Raw genomic sequence first — 16072 nt, 5'->3', positions numbered from 1 at the left:
TGAATTTCCAGAAGTGTTTGGGAAGTGGGAATTCTTGAGATTTTGCCACGGAATTGCATAGGGTAGAGTCCACAATATTTATTACTACTCGTAAACGTGTGATGCGTAGATAATATTAAAATATTATTATTGAAAGGTCTTTTGAAAATATTTTCTTTAACGTTTTGTGAGGTAAATATTATTAAGTTAGTGTGATGCGTAGATAATATTAAAATATTATTATCGGAAGGTTTTTTGAAAATATTTTCTTTTACGTTTTGTGAGGTAAATATTAGGTTAGTATGATGCGTAGATAATATTAAAATATTATTATCGAAAGGTCTTTTGAAAATATTTTTTTTACGTTTTTGTGAGATAAATATAGATTAGTGTATATTATATTCTTTTCAAACCTTGTTTATAATATTACATTATAGATATTATTGTTGTCGTTGTGAAATATATTTATTTAAAATGTGTACTTTTGATTCTTTTTACTTATGAATATGCATAAAGTTTTAGGATTATTAACTGTTTCTCATAATTTAGTTTACAAATGTATTATGTAAAATTGTATTACTACTTTATATGTGATTATAATATAATGAGACTTTGAGATTTCAAAGTTATTGCTATAAACATTAATGTACAATTACAATAAAAATAATAATGAGTTTCTTACGAAAAACAAACCAAAGTATCAAAATAAAAAGTGTTTTTATTGTGAAAAAAAAAAGAAATAAAATTATTATTATTATTTATTTATTGTCATTTATAGTTCTGTGTAAATATAAGCAATGATTATGCATTTGTAAAATTAAAAAAATAGTTAGGGACAGAATTATTAATTAGCGGCGGCTTTCCGTAACGTACACGTAGTATAATTATGCCGTAATGAGTGGCATAAATTTCATCATAGAATAAAACAAAAATAAATACTTACTTACAGTAATTTTAGAAAATAAATAAAATTATAAAAAGAATATTAAATTGGTAAATGGGAAAATTTTTACCTGTACTATTTATATCAAATTAATAAATATATGATATAAATTTTGTTTATATGAATTTTATTTAATTATGATTGAATAATAATAATAAATTTCTTCTAGTTTTTTACTATTAAAGCGTTGAAGTGTAAGAAGATTAAAATTCATAATTCATATTTGAATTTAGACATAATAATACACAAACAGATACTTAATGGCAATTGGAAAAGGTGTTCAATTTATATTCAATCATTTTATAGTGTGTTAAATTTTACTTTTGCAACCAAATATTCAATTATAATTTAACTGTATTTTTTATAATCAAAATCGATAGATTCTTAATATTTTAAACAGTTATTAACCAATTGAGGAAGAAGGTCTGATTTCATTTTAATGTTAATTTTAACAAATTAGAATCCAATTTTACTTTGTTAGTGTAGTTTTCCTCCCTATTTTTAGTTAATTAAAAAAAAAAACAAAATTACATATCTTTTCAAACTTTCCCTAAGTAGGTAATTATAATTTGAATTTACTACTCTTTTTCTAATATTTGCAAAGATCCGAAGAAATGCATTTATATTAAAAAGAAAGTTGCAAAAAAAAGATGAATTATCTTCTAATCTTATGTGTTTAACTCAAGAAAATAAATACGTATATGAGGCGGGGCGGGGCGGGGAGGGTGGGACATGAATCTATGCTTGGCGGATTGAAAACACATAAAAATGTAATGCGGGATAGATTGAAATTTTTGTGTGTTAAGCCAAACCCGCTCTATACCCCTCCCCCTCCCCTGACAGCCCATTGTCATCCCTAAATTTGATCTCAACTGATAAGTAAGCGTTCCAACTTTGAGAATGTACATTTAGACTCATCTCCATTACGTCTATATGGACACTCGACGCTGACGTGATATATAATTTTTGGAGGTGTTTAGATTTGATTATATTTGTAAGTTGAAGTGTTCTACTGACATGAAGACGAGTTAAGACGTTTAGATATGTATTTGAAAGTTGAAGTGGTTACTTATCAACTGAAGCCAAATTTAAATAATTATTTGTGTATTATGTCTTAAATTTATTTTACACTAATATAAGATAAACAAAAAATTATATAAAAATCACTTAAAATTATCAATGCTAGTTATTAATATAATCTTAGTTATAACTTATATGATATATGATTTATTAGAGCAAGTCAAATTACATTGCACGTGTAAAAAAATGATAGATGTAGCTGTTAGAACAAAGTCAAAACAATTAATTTTCTTGTCTTTGATTATGTTATGAAATTTTAATTGGAAAAAAGTGTGTAATTCAAGTCAAATGCACGTGAAGAGTGGAAATATAAATGGAAATTGGTGTTTAATTATTCTACATGATTTTTTATTTTTTTTATTCTACATGATTTTTTAGTACACTTATTTTCCCTTTTTTTTTTGGGTCAATGTCAATTTTCAAATTATGAGTCTTCCACTTTTATAATGGCTTAATAAAGTGCTCCTTGGGAAAAATATGATAGTCATCTTCTTAATCAAACTTAGACGTTTGGATTATTACATCATAGGTACAAATAAAGGGCGAATCTACCGGATAACATATGAATTTACATGAACTCGATTAATTTATATATTAAAAAAATCGGACAAAACATCGCTTCCACGATATGATAACTCACATTAATAGTGTGGTCCAAAGGCATATATAGTCAAGTAGTAGGCAAAATTGCGACTTCTTTTCGTTTGCTAACAAATTAATGTTTTAACATTTAAAATGTGGGAGTGAGAGTCTACAAAATTGTAACTATCTCTTCTTTCTTGTACAAATGATTTAACTGATATTACCACAAAAAAAAACTTTTAGCAACAATAAATATATATTAATAAAGATTGTTAAAGTTTTTACTGACATTAGTTTATTGCTATTGAATCTAATGTTGTTATAAACTTTAGACACATTTACAAAAAGTGTAAATTGCCGCTAAATTAAATATATATTTACCGACAATTAAATTATTACCATTAATTAATTATCACCAAATGTCATTTTTGGTGGTGTGAGTTATATATATATATATATATATTTATTTATTTTTTATTTTTATTTTTTTTGGGTAAGTACTTTAAATTAGGCTTCCATCTTTTATTTTATTATTACCCAAATTCCAATATATAGAAGATTATTAGTATTATTTTCTTTGCTTCAGTTTTATATTGTATTACTTGATGCATATTTAATATTATTCTTTTCTTTATTATTTTCTAAGTGACTTTTTTATTACTATATTTCATTTTAAGTATACTTTGATATGTTTTACTTAAATGATAATCAATCAAAAACAGAAATAAAATTTACGTACACACTATCCTTCACAAATCTCACTTATAATTATAATGTTTATCATATTATGCACCATTCCTTTGTGAAACACAATGGATGGACATGAATTATTATTAGTACATGATACACATTTCTCTCTAATGTCAATTTCACAAATGTGAGGAACATGTTACCTCGTATTAATTACACATTTAATTTGTTTTTTTTTTCAATATTTAACAAACTTTAAAATTCAACTTGAATAAAATAATAATTGTCACAATCCATCTGGGGCCAATATTAACCATCAATGATCAATCAATAGATTCAAATCACCAAACAAACTAATAAGTACAAATAAATAATTCTCTCATCATATTTTAATATTTAGAAAGAATATTAAAGTCATGATTTACCTAACATAAATTATGAATATATTACATTTGTAATTACACCTATAGTTTTTTGGGGTTTTATTTACTGGATACTTAAATATATATAAACTTAGTTACAAAAGAGTACATATGTACAGCTTCAAACTTCTAACAGAAAAAAGTCAAAATATCTTTAAATTATGTAAAATTACATAAAAATATCATTTGGTCAAATAAAATATCGTTACTATTAATACTTTGAATAAAAAATATCCTATAGTTACTTTTGGGTCAAATGGAAAAAGTTGCATTCAAAAAAGGAAAAAACTTTGTTTTAATTCATGATATTATAAATGATTTGTATTGCCACGTAAGCAATCCATTATTGAACCTGGTCAAGATTTTAATGAAGATAATAGAATAGAGCCTTTCATTGGTGGGTTGAAAAAAGATTTGAGAAAACATCAAATTAGGAAAAAGTGCAAAAAGTTCCCTATCTAATATCTCTATCATTTACATACCAAAAAGAAAAGAAAAAAAAAACACAATCTTTTGGGGCTAATGTGGAGGGCCCAATGCTCATAGGGCCTTATCTTGTTATATTCGTGTATAAGTAGGTACTCAAATAGACACACGTATCCTACGTGGCAATGCATGCATCGTACATGACATAGTAAATAAGTTTGAATGTATCTCTCATGATCTTGTCGTGTAGAACGTGTATGCCTACTTGTACAACTTTATACAAATTTGAGTGTTATACACTCAAAATTGGAGAACATAATTATCAAATGGGAAAAGGGTCAAATATTCCCCTAAACTATTCGAAAAGGATTAGATATACCCCCGTTTAAAGTTTGGTTCACTCGTGCCCTCGCCGTCCAACTTTTCGTCTAGATATGCCCTTATGGGCGTTAAATGCCAAATGGAATTGTCACGTCATTTTTACATTACCACGTGACATTTATATTAAAGGAAAAAGGGTCAAATATACCCCTAAACCATTCGAAAAGGTCTAGATATATCCCCTTTTAAATAAACTACCCGACCTATTTTCAACAAAAAAAATTCGGTAAATCCCGAAAATGAGTAATTGACTAATAAAAAATAGGAAAAATATGAAAAAAAATATATATATAAAACTAAAGCCAAAAATTCACAAATAAGTATAGTAACCTTAAATTCAACAATTTCAACAATTTTTTAAAATTTTTATTTTTTTTCGATAAATCACGAAAATGAGTAATTGATTAATATAAAATATGAAAAACATAACCTAAAAATTCAGCATAAAGTCATTTTTATTAATCAATTACTCATTTTCGTGATTTATCGAAAAAAAATAAAAATTTTAAAAAAATGTTGAAATTGTTGAATTTAAGGTTACTATATTTATTTGCGAATTTTTGGCATTAATTTTATTTTATTTTTTCATATTTTTCCTATTAGTCAATTACTCATTTTCGGGATTTACCCAAAAAAATAAAATAAATTTAAAAAATTGTTGAAAACCGGTTGGGTAGTTTATTTAAAAGGGAGGTATATCTAGACCTTTTCGAATAGTTTAGGAGTATATTTGACCCTTTTCCCTTTAATATAAATGTCACGTGGTAATGTAAAAATGACGTGGCAATTCCATTTGACATTTAAACCCCATAAGAGCATATCTAGACGAAAAGTTGGACGACAAAGGCACGAGTGAGCCAAACTTTAAACGGGGAGTATTTCTAGTCCTTTTTGAATAGTTTAGGGGCATATTTGACCCTTTTGCCTTATCAAATTAAAGGGGCACACTTATGCATTAATGCCTAAACTATATCATAAAGTTAAACAAATAGATATATATATATATGAATCCCACATCACAAATGTCATGTGATATGCCGTGTAAGACGCATGCATCTCACACAATTTTCTATGTAGGATGTGTGTATCATATATTTATTCTACTTTATAACAGTTTAAGTCTCCACTTGTACATATTCAAAAATAGAAAACAAAAATATGAATTGAATCCAAACTATATATAAAGCACATTCATATATTATATTTAAAAATACGAAATTTTCTTTGCAATCAATATCTCCCCTAAAATAATTATACGCGACATAAATTTAAATAAGTCGAATCAATAAAAGGTGAATTGGTTCAACCGACAAATTATATCCATTGTATATGCACCAAAATTTTGAAACCTCTTTTAACTTCTTCTAGAAATGGAACCAGTCATCACATAATAATTAATAGGGACAGCCGACAAGTATTTTTTTTTCCTATGACTTCCTATCTCGGGTTTTTCGGAAACATTTTTTCTATTTAACAGATAAAGTTTATATATTTTTTATTTTTAACAAATCTTATTTATGGAAAATTAAACAAGATATGATATTGTTCGCCGTCAACTATTTTTTCTCTAATTTCTCACTTGATAATTGATTATCATGTATTAAAACCTCAAACTAATCCTAATTTACGTAAAACTTATTTAAGGGAAAAATAATTGTTGATGTGATATTTTTCATACTAAAAATTTAAATCAATAATTTTTAATTAAAAATGAAAAGAATACTATTCATTCCACCTTTACAATTTTTATTGGTCCCATCGTCAACTTATTGTCAAGGGAGAGACATTTAATTATGTCAATTTATCAATAGAAATAGACTACTCGAGTATTAGGAAAATAAAGAATATTTTAATTGAAACAGGGGTCAACATATGAAATAATTAATGGTAGCATTATCATTTGAGGAGGAAAAAAAAATAAAAAAATGGCATAAATAATTATCTACTTTAACGTATTAGAAATATCTCAAAAATACTTTTCCTTTCATTTGTTGGATCATAATTATTCCTTTCTTTCATCTATTAGATTTTTTAAAAAAGTTCTTAAACTTATATTTAAACTTAAAATTATGCCTCCTTTTAATAGACGTTGATGTAAAATATATAATTTTTTTAAAATTAAATATATAACATCATTTTTATTAGTCCACGCCACTAAGTAATATACTCAAATCAATTCACAATCCATCTTATTAACCTAAAAAATTAGCTATTGGACTCATCATTTCATGAGAAAAATAATGCCTCAAATTTCTTTAATTATTGATTAATGGTGAAGAAAAAGAAAATAATTTCAAAGAGTTTGTATAAAATCCAAACCAATAAGTTCAGAATATTTCACTATTTCAAGTGATTTTCATAAAATTCTTTTCTTGATATTTTGTACCTTCATTCAGCCCCAGACTTATCTAGATCCGCATACATGACACATTAGAATTTTTCATTATAACAAAAGCTTCAATAATTCTCATTAATAATATCATAATTTTTCTTTTTGAGAAATTACAAACAAATCAAATATAAAACCCAAACAAATTCTTTTTTTGTGTACTAATACATAATTAACTCAATTTTTTTTCTTTTATGTATTCACAAACCTACAACTCTTTCTCACTTCTCCATTCACATAAGTCTCTTTATTTGTAATATTTCCCATTTTGACCATTGATTCAGCAAATTGTTCAAAAAATGCAATTGTATTTGCTGCATATTTTTCAACAATTTTTTTTGTTTGAACTCCAAGAAAACTTGAATAAAGTTCTTGATCTGAATTTATGAGTCCTTCACCTTTAAGTAAGACATGATAATATGAATTATCAAATAAATTTGGAGTAATATTGTCCATTGATGTTTCATTGTTGTCTGATGATCCATTAATTTCAATTGGAGGACATAATGATTTTAATTTACTAAGATATGAGGATGAAATTGGATTTATATATGAAGTACTTGTCATTTTGAAATCTCCATATATTCTATTTCTGAAATTCACACATCTTGCTTTTCCTATTGTATGTGCACCTGCCAAATTTTGAAACAATTAATTAAAAATATGATAAATTTTGTGTAATACTTAATTTAGAAAGTCATGTAATTAATCTTTTGTATAAGACATTAATAAATATTTCAAATTTGATCTTAGCTGACAAGTAATTAATTAAGCAGTACTCCAACTTTGAAAGGGTATATTTAGGACACGTCGATTAGGTATCAACTGAAAACTAAACACCCAACTCGTCCTCGTTAATTAGCAGTACTCCAACTTTGAAAGTGTATATTTAGGACAAGTCAACTTAGTCTGACAATTACACACTCCAACTCGTCCTCGTTAATTAGCAATACTCTAACTTTGAAAGTTTATATCTAGGACACGTCGATTGAAGTCTCAACTGACAACTAAATACTTTAACTCGTCCTCGTTTATTAGTGGTACTCCAACTTTGATAGTGTATATCTAGGACACGTTGACCTAGTCTCAACTAACAACTAAACAATCCAACTCGTCTTCGTTAATTAGTAGTACTCCAATTTTGAAAGTGTATATCTAATACATGTTAACTTGGTCAGAATTGACAACTAAACTCTCAAACTCGTCCTTGTGTCTCGTAGACACCTGACATTGATCTGACGCATAAAATTTTAGAGGTGTAGAAATAATTATTTTGTAAGTTGGAGTGTTTTGTTTATTTTGATTGTGAATTCATACATATATTCTTTAAGATTTTTGAAAAATAATTTACATATATAGAAACTACGTAATAACTATACATACAAAAAGTCACAAGAATTAAAAATTTAAAAATCATATGAATAAATCACATATTTTACTATCGAAACACGAATTGTGTCATATAAATTGACACGGAGAATTATATATATTAAAGAATGCTTACCAGACAGAGCAACCATATCAGTAACAGAAAGTCCTTGTGATATAAACTTAGATATAATAGAAATTAATCCTTCATCAGCTGTTGGAAGATTTGTATCTGCCAATTCATATCCTGCTTTTATTGAGTCTTTTCTACCTAATGGAACATCCCAATAAGGTCCACCAACCTAGTACACAAATTAATTTTAAAAAAATCATTAATTAATTAATACAACTTTAATTATTCCTATGATGATAATTAAAAAATCTAAACATTAATATTCTAATAATACCATAAACAACACTCCAAGAATATAATGTAACAAAAAAAATGCATTTTAGTTATGCATACGGTCAGACCTTTACATAACAATCATCTTCTATAATAAGATTCACTATAACGGTCAAGTTTTTATCCGAACTAAGTTTTTTGTGATGTTATATATATTATATGTTCTAACAACATTTCTAGACAAACAACGTAGTTATACAAAGATTTAACTGTATAAAAACCCAAACGACCCTTATTCATATGATGATTATTTTATTTAAATAATAACCAAAGAAACCTAAACACTAATAATTTAATAATATTATTTATTATCATAAATAAAATTCCAAGAATATAATTACCAGAAGAACAGCATCTCTAGCAGCAATAGTTAGAATATCAGCACAAGAAACAGTTCCTGGACACTCAGATTCAATTCTATTTTTAATTCTATCAATAATTTTGAATCCTTTTAATGCATTTTTGTTGTTTGGAGCATTCTTTTCTCCTTTTAATGTCACTGTATCATCCAACAATACTGAACCATCGCAACCCTGTCACACAAATCAACATGATATCAGAGCAGATAAAAGGTCGTAAGTTCAAATCGTATCGTCATCTATAAAGTAAAAGAAATATTTCCATGTGTTTGACAATGAAATTTAAAGTTTTAAACCAATTGACAACTTTTATGGTTTGGATTTAAAAATTGACCACTTTCAAAATCGAAAATAATTTACACAAATAGCCACTTTTGTGGTTTATTTAAAAGTTGACCACATTTCAATTTCTTAAGACGACACCAAAAAAGTGGCTATTTGTGTAAATTATTTTCGAGCTTACACGAGTTTTTTTTTTTTTGGGGGGGGAGGGGGAGTGTTAATAAGACACAATAACATAATTACATATGAAGTATACCTCTCTCTAATATTCGTTTAACTTCTAGACAAGATGCTCACACAGTTCAACGATTTCAATAAACTGAATCGAGTATATTTTCATATTAGTCCCATGCTCTAAATATTACTACTAGTTTTGAACCTTGGCTACCTTCAAACTTCTGACTAGTAAATCTCATTTTGAAATAGTGGTCAATTTCTTAAGACGACGCCAAAAAATGGGGGGGTTCATAAGACACAATAACACAATTACGTTTACCTTTCTCTAACATTCGTTAAACTTCTAGACGAGATGCTCATACAGTTCAATAATTCCAATAAACTGAATCAAGAATATTTTCATATTCTCATTTACGTACCTGAACAAAGCAATCGTGGAAATGTAATCTCAAAATCAAAGCAGCATTACGAGGATCAGAAAGACAAGCACATTCCATTTCTTTCCTCACAATTCCTTCTACAGAAGGACATGTTTTCTTATAATAATCAAGACTTAAATGTGAATCACTAATTCCATTCAATTTGCTAAAACAAATACCAATAAATACCAAAACCAAAAACTCAAAAATCACAATTCTTGATTGATAAAAATTAATAAAAGCCATTGATATGAATTGTTTTTTTTCTTTCTTTTTTTGGGCTAGTGAGTAGTGAAGATGAAGAATATACAAAATATGGTTAATATTATCACTTTATATATAGTATATAGTATATAAGAAAAAGAAGTTAACTTAGGATTTTGGTTAAAGTGATTATTTATTTTTGTCTTATGTTTTAAAAAGTTTTATTAGTCAATAGAAGATGTAACTAATATTGTTGGCTAAGTTAGGTGAGTGATCTCAAACCAAATATTACCAAATAATATGAGATAAATCAAAGGTTTTATGTGTGTTTTTAAGGAGAGTTTTGTACGCAAATGTTAAAGGCAAGTGACCAAACAAATATTTTTGTGTCTTTTTTTCAATAACTTTATTTACCATGTTTGAATAATTTAATTATTTTGTTGACATTTAGAAAAGGTCAAAAATATATTTAATTGTAACTTCAATTAATTGAACATGATAATTTTGTTAACAAGTACAAGAAATATATGTTGCTTCTAGGTCTTGAGTTTCATTGATTATGTAAAATACTATCAGATAAGTTGAATAGATACAAGTAATCATTTATCGTATATATTCATTTATTACTTCTTTTTTTCGATTTCAACCAACATTCTCCAAGATGGGGTAAAAGTTGCTTATATTTTACCTTTTTTAGATTCCACTAGATATTGTTGTTGTATTTTCCAAATAACAATAATCCAAGTGTTATATAATAAATCACTCTACCTTCCTCAGATCCAACTGGTATGTTGTTGTTATTGTATTTTTCCAAACAACAATGATCCAAATGTTATATAATAAAGGGAAAGGGTATGATATACCCTTAATTTTGTCATTTAAAGCTGATATACGCTTGTTATGAAAGTGGGTCATATATATCCTTACTATTATGAAAGTGGCTCATATAAGTTGATTTTTTTTTGGTTCTTCACCCAGTGTATGAAGCTCCCGCATTGGAGCTCCGACTAAATTTCAATCGCGCACTACAGGGCCATTCGGGGATGACGCTCCCAATAAAATTTTCTCCATACCCAAGACTTGTAATCAAGACCTCTAATTAAAGATGAAACAGTCCCACCATAAGGAGGTTGAACAAAAAAATAGTCATATATAGTATTTGATTTTGATTACAAAATCTAATTAATCTGATTTTTGAATTTGTTTATTCCAAGGTTCTAGATTTGAACTGTCATTAAGTGTTTTTAGTCCTGATTTTGGTAGTTAAAGACTTCAAAGTCTATTTTAAGTAAAATGGAAACTTGCTCAAAACAAAGAATCAATTAACACGATACTATTTTTCTTAGTTTAATTCATGTACAAGAATGGTTGATTTCTTCATATTTTGCTGTTTTTCTTCTCTACAAAAGCTAATTTTGATTAATCTGATTACAATCTTGTAGCTCAAGATAAAACTAACTACTAAAAAAATTCAACAAAAATCATGATGAAAATGTAAAAATGAAATGTCGATATCGACGGGGTAAAACTTTATCCGCGTTTGATGTTTACACCAATACAAAAAATTGTATAACATGTCTTTGTATACACTCTTTATCACTAAAACTATAGTGATGATTCACTTTTCTGCAGAACTAAACTGTAAACTGTCAAACCACGCGATCTCTAAATAGTCGTAGAATTGTCTCCAGAAGATAGATGAACTGCATAACACAGTGATGATTCACTTTTCTGCAGCACGACGAAGAAAAAATAGAATTGTGTTGATAGTCTAACGACTGCATTGAGTACCAACTGCGTGAAGTTTAATAGCACCAGTCGATTCAACAATGATAAAAGTTCTCAATATAAGCTCAGGTTAACTAGGACAGAGGGAGCTCTTCGTTCGTGTTCCTCATCAAATAAAGTGATGGAATATATGCATCCACTAACTACAAGACTAGGTCCTTAGCGTGGTAGTAAATAATCGACACACAAGTTTACGTGGAAACCTCCCTGTTCAAAGGAGTAAAACCACAACCTATCTCACAAGATATTTCAAACTGTTTTCACTAATCTTCTCAAGCAAAAGCGAAACACAGTTTACAACCACAAGATTAACCTCATAATCTCAGTACTAAGTAATACAACCTATTACTTACTGAGCCTAAGCAATGCATCCATTGCCCACTATACTAACTCTCACTAGTTAATATAGACTTTTGACTTGTAAAACACAAAGTTACCCCTAACTATGTTGTTACAAGATTCAAAAAAGGTTTTGAAACGTTTCTATCAAGAGTGAAATGAATCCTACAATATAAGCACAAATACAAGCAAACAAAACATCAGCAGGTTCGGAAAGCAATTCTTCGATCGATCAGGTCCCTTGCTGTTTTGTGAAGCTTGATTTTTCTCTTTGAATGAATGAAAGATTTGTTGTTTTTCATGTTTGATTAAATCAACCATAAAGAATTATTAACCGCTGAACAAACAATCTTGTCCATTCTGATTGGTTCAGTACACTGGCGACTCCACCAACCTCTGACACGACAGCTTTCCATCTGTATAGCATATTGTCCTGGACGTGAACACTCTGCAGAGGACCGGATCCCTTCACTTGTGAGGATTGAAAGCTTATCATAAAACATGATATGTTGTTCATAAAAAGTAATAGGAACCTGTGATAGTGTTCACCTGAGGAAAAAGTTTAGACATAGCCGTATAGCATTTCATAGTTGAAATTCGGAAGTTCAACCAACCTGTTTCTTCTCAGGGTCAATGCCAGAGACTTCTGTGGTGGAACTACTCTTTGGTAATTATCTTTGGAGAGTCAAGGTCCCCTTCATGCCCTCATTGATGTAGATGTCTGGTTCACGCACGAAAGTCACAGTAGTTGCAGAAGACCATTTCACATAATGTTTGCCAATTCCTTTCCGTGCTATTGCTCTTAAGCTAAACTCCTGCCCACGTCGTAGCTTCACAATTATGATTCCCCTGTATCAAATAGAGCAAGATGGTAAAGATCCTCTCTAGATAGTTAGCACGTATAAACAAAGAATATGCAACACAAATCTCCGAAACAAGCATATTAGAAGGAACATTGTTTTCTCATACTATGACAAAAAAAAGTATCTACTAGGATCCTTCTTTAAACAGTACTCTTTAACACCTTCAAAAATACTCTCCGAACCCCTATTTACTAAGTTCGTTTAGGAGCTTGATTGATATCTAAGCACACCTATTAGTTGAAAGACACAGCCGATAATTCAACAGAACTATAGGATATTCTCCTCCACATCTCAGAATGACATATCGAAGGTACCTTAATGAGCACTCTGCAGAAAACAGATCCACCAATTGGAAACCAGGTTCACCTTCACGCCAAACTGATCTGCACAAAATTCTCGATAACACCAAGATTGTTTTGCAATCTATATCGAAAAGATGTCATGAAAAGGACCACCCCACAGCAAAATGATGCAATTCCTAGTTCACAGCTATAGAGAAAAGTATCAGATATTCAAAGACGCTCAAAGAAATCAACAAATCACTCATTCCAAATCCAAAAATGGCAACTTTACTACCTCTCTATCCCAACCTAACTACTATAATTTTTCACCTCGAATTGTTCAAACTGTAAATCATATGCAACTAAACCTTGTATCAATATATAAAGGTAAAATACCTCTCTACAACTAGTTCAAGTTAAAAGCAAAACACTTAAGTAAAATAGAGAATATTTTTACTGAGTGCATTGATGCCTGCAGGCACAAAGACATTTGAGAAGACGACGATAACACAACAAATGGTGAAATGCTTCCATCACTTATTAACCGAAGTTATTTCTATACTCAAAAGATTTAGCACTCTTAGTTTGCTAATAATATCATTATTTTTCAAAAACAAATTCTATATTCAACATCCAAACATATTTTCATTACTGCAGTCACATATTGCTCACAATTCAAATGGTAAGAAAATACTCTTCAAAGAACATTGATATAAATTCAACAAAGGCATTTTGAGTTTCTCACATTTACATAATTAGCACAGACTTAGAGATGGGACCTTATTGCACACTATTGCATAGTAGATAATCTAGAAAAGCTAGGCTAAATCATTCGTCTAGTATCCTCAAGATACCTTGACAACATCAGACCGAGTTGACAAGGGACTTTCAGCACTAGAACCTCTTTTATTGTCCTAAGTAGACCCCAATTTCTGACTTGGTGGATTTCTTTTCGATTTCTGTAGTTCAGTTACTGGACTGAGGATAACTCACTTCCTGGCTTTTCACAAACCAACAGTTCTGATACTCTTTTGGCAATACTACACTTTGCTGCAGGGGAAACTCCATGCTCGCCAATTATGGAATCCAGCACTGCTTCTGACAATTGTTTGTTCTCTATAACAGCATTCCCAACGCAAGGAACTGAATCATCTTTAGAGAAGCTAATCTGGACTCGAACAAAAAAATATAGAAGAAACATCAATGAGCTTATAGATAAATGCAATCCATTTTTTTGGTGCACAAATATTGTCCAAAGGGTCCTAATCGATGATGCAACTTGCAAGTGCCTATTTTTTTTTGTTATCGTTCAATATAGTTGATTATACATACCGTCAATGATCCAAGCGGTGATTGAGTAAAAATGATGGAGGCACCAGGTGGGAAGGTTTCACTCTGGAAAACATTGAGGAACTTTTCAATGGCCTGCCTCTCTGCATCACTGTAGGTTCCTATTGCTTTCCAATAGGCAACACAATTTTCTGCCACCTTCTCAGAGTATTGCTTACCCGTCAAGGGCAAGATCATAGTCACTCGAGTGAATTTCTCAAATGGACCTACCAGATAGGAAGGATGAAAATATTCACAAACGTTAACATTGATGGAGACAAATCTCTTGATTGTTTTAAGACCCTAAATACTTAGCATCTTATATAATAAACCCCAGCTTTATTCTCCTATCAGCAAATACCTGAAACGATATCCCTGAAGAATTCGACTGAATGTTCCAACTCCTCAGAGCTTTTCCCTTTCCATTTATCAGATAGAAATGGAATAGCACTCTCTTCCAAGTACACACCGATCGCAGTAAACTTCACAAATTTTCCTTCAATCTCCAAACCTCTATTCCCTACCACACACATTAAAATTAAATTCATTATACAACAACAACTAAACAAATTGGATTCTGTACTACGAGAATTCATCATGAATTAACAAGTTTTATACTAGCTACCAAACACACATAAATTTTTTTATTCAACCATACATTATAAAAAAAACAACAAAACCTAACCAAATTGAATTCTCTGATACTCGAATTCATCATGAATTTACACCAGCTACCAAACACACATAATTTTTTTATTCAACCATACATTATGAAAAAACAACGCAACCTAACCAAATTGAATTCTCTGCTACTCGAATTCATCATGAATTAACAAGTTTTACGCCAGCTACCAAACACACATAAGAAATTATTCAACCATACATTATAAAAAAAAAAAATAACAAAACCTAATCAAATTGAATTCTCTGCTACTCGAATTCATCATGAATTAACAAGTTTTACGCCAGCTAAACAAAAACTAACAAAGCCTGAACAAATTGAATTCTCTGCTACTCGAATTCATCATGAATTAACAAGTTTTACGCCGCCTACCAAACACACATAAGAAATTATTGGATCATACATTATAAAAAAAAAATTAACAAAACCTGCGCCGGCGAGGAAAAACGTATTGTTGGAGCCCGGAGGTTTCAACATTGTTGGTGGGAACACATAATTCTCAACCTGCAATTTTGTAACGAGCGCCATTTGAGATCTATTAGTTGTTCAGTTTTACACGGAACCTTTATATAGAGGAAGAGACAGTGGTATAATGGTAATAATAGAGTAGATTCAAGGGTAGAATTGACCGACAATAATTTGGATTTTGTTGTTAGGTACAGTTAACGGCTCACAGTTGTTAC

At 29.4% G+C, this 16072-nt stretch overlaps 2 protein-coding genes across 2 annotated transcripts; both read right to left on the bottom strand.

Annotated features, from left to right (window-relative positions):
• Positions 1-7079: 7079 nt before the first annotated feature.
• On the bottom strand, positions 7080-10164 carry LOC125829786 (peroxidase 11). The gene is made up of 4 exons (XM_049508984.1): positions 9904-10164; positions 9008-9199; positions 8397-8562; positions 7080-7524 (listed from the first exon to the last, which is right to left on the bottom strand). The coding sequence occupies exons 1-4, from the start codon at positions 10147-10149 to the stop codon at positions 7085-7087; spliced, it is 1044 nt and encodes a 347-aa protein (XP_049364941.1). The 5' UTR covers positions 10150-10164; the 3' UTR covers positions 7080-7084.
• A 3850-nt stretch (positions 10165-14014) lies between these two features.
• On the bottom strand, positions 14015-15963 carry LOC125829801 (chalcone--flavanone isomerase-like). The gene is made up of 4 exons (XM_049508997.1): positions 15818-15963; positions 15069-15227; positions 14711-14934; positions 14015-14546 (listed from the first exon to the last, which is right to left on the bottom strand). Exons 1-4 carry the CDS (start codon positions 15915-15917, stop codon positions 14349-14351), a joined length of 681 nt encoding a protein of 226 aa, XP_049364954.1. The 5' UTR covers positions 15918-15963; the 3' UTR covers positions 14015-14348.
• Positions 15964-16072: the final 109 nt, after the last annotated feature.

The sequence above is a fragment of the Solanum verrucosum genome, unplaced genomic scaffold (assembly GCF_900185275.1).
Source record: "Solanum verrucosum unplaced genomic scaffold, falcon-dt-bn FXZP01000008.1, whole genome shotgun sequence".
Classification (NCBI taxonomy): domain Eukaryota; kingdom Viridiplantae; phylum Streptophyta; class Magnoliopsida; order Solanales; family Solanaceae; genus Solanum; species Solanum verrucosum.
Note: the sequence above shows the minus strand (reverse complement) of the source record. Positions and strands in the feature narration are given on the sequence as shown.

Excerpts from the sequence above, each read along its gene's own strand:
- LOC125829786 (XM_049508984.1), bottom strand. The coding sequence starts at position 10,149 with ATGGCTTTTATTAATTTTTATCAATCAAGAATTGTGATTTTTGAGTTT. Across the intron at positions 8,563-9,007 it reads CTAGAGATGCTGTTCTTCTG|GTTGGTGGACCTTATTGGGA; the intron begins GTAATTATATTC and ends TTTGTGTACTAG. Across the intron at positions 7,525-8,396 it reads TGATATGGTTGCTCTGTCTG|GTGCACATACAATAGGAAAA; the intron begins GTAAGCATTCTT and ends AAAATTTGGCAG.
- LOC125829801 (XM_049508997.1), bottom strand. The coding sequence starts at position 15,917 with ATGGCGCTCGTTACAAAATTGCAGGTTGAGAATTATGTGTTCCCACCA. Across the intron at positions 15,228-15,817 it reads GTTTTTCCTCGCCGGCGCAG|GGAATAGAGGTTTGGAGATT; the intron begins GTTTTGTTAATT and ends TGTGTGTGGTAG. Across the intron at positions 14,935-15,068 it reads CTTCAGGGATATCGTTTCAG|GTCCATTTGAGAAATTCACT; the intron begins GTATTTGCTGAT and ends CCTATCTGGTAG.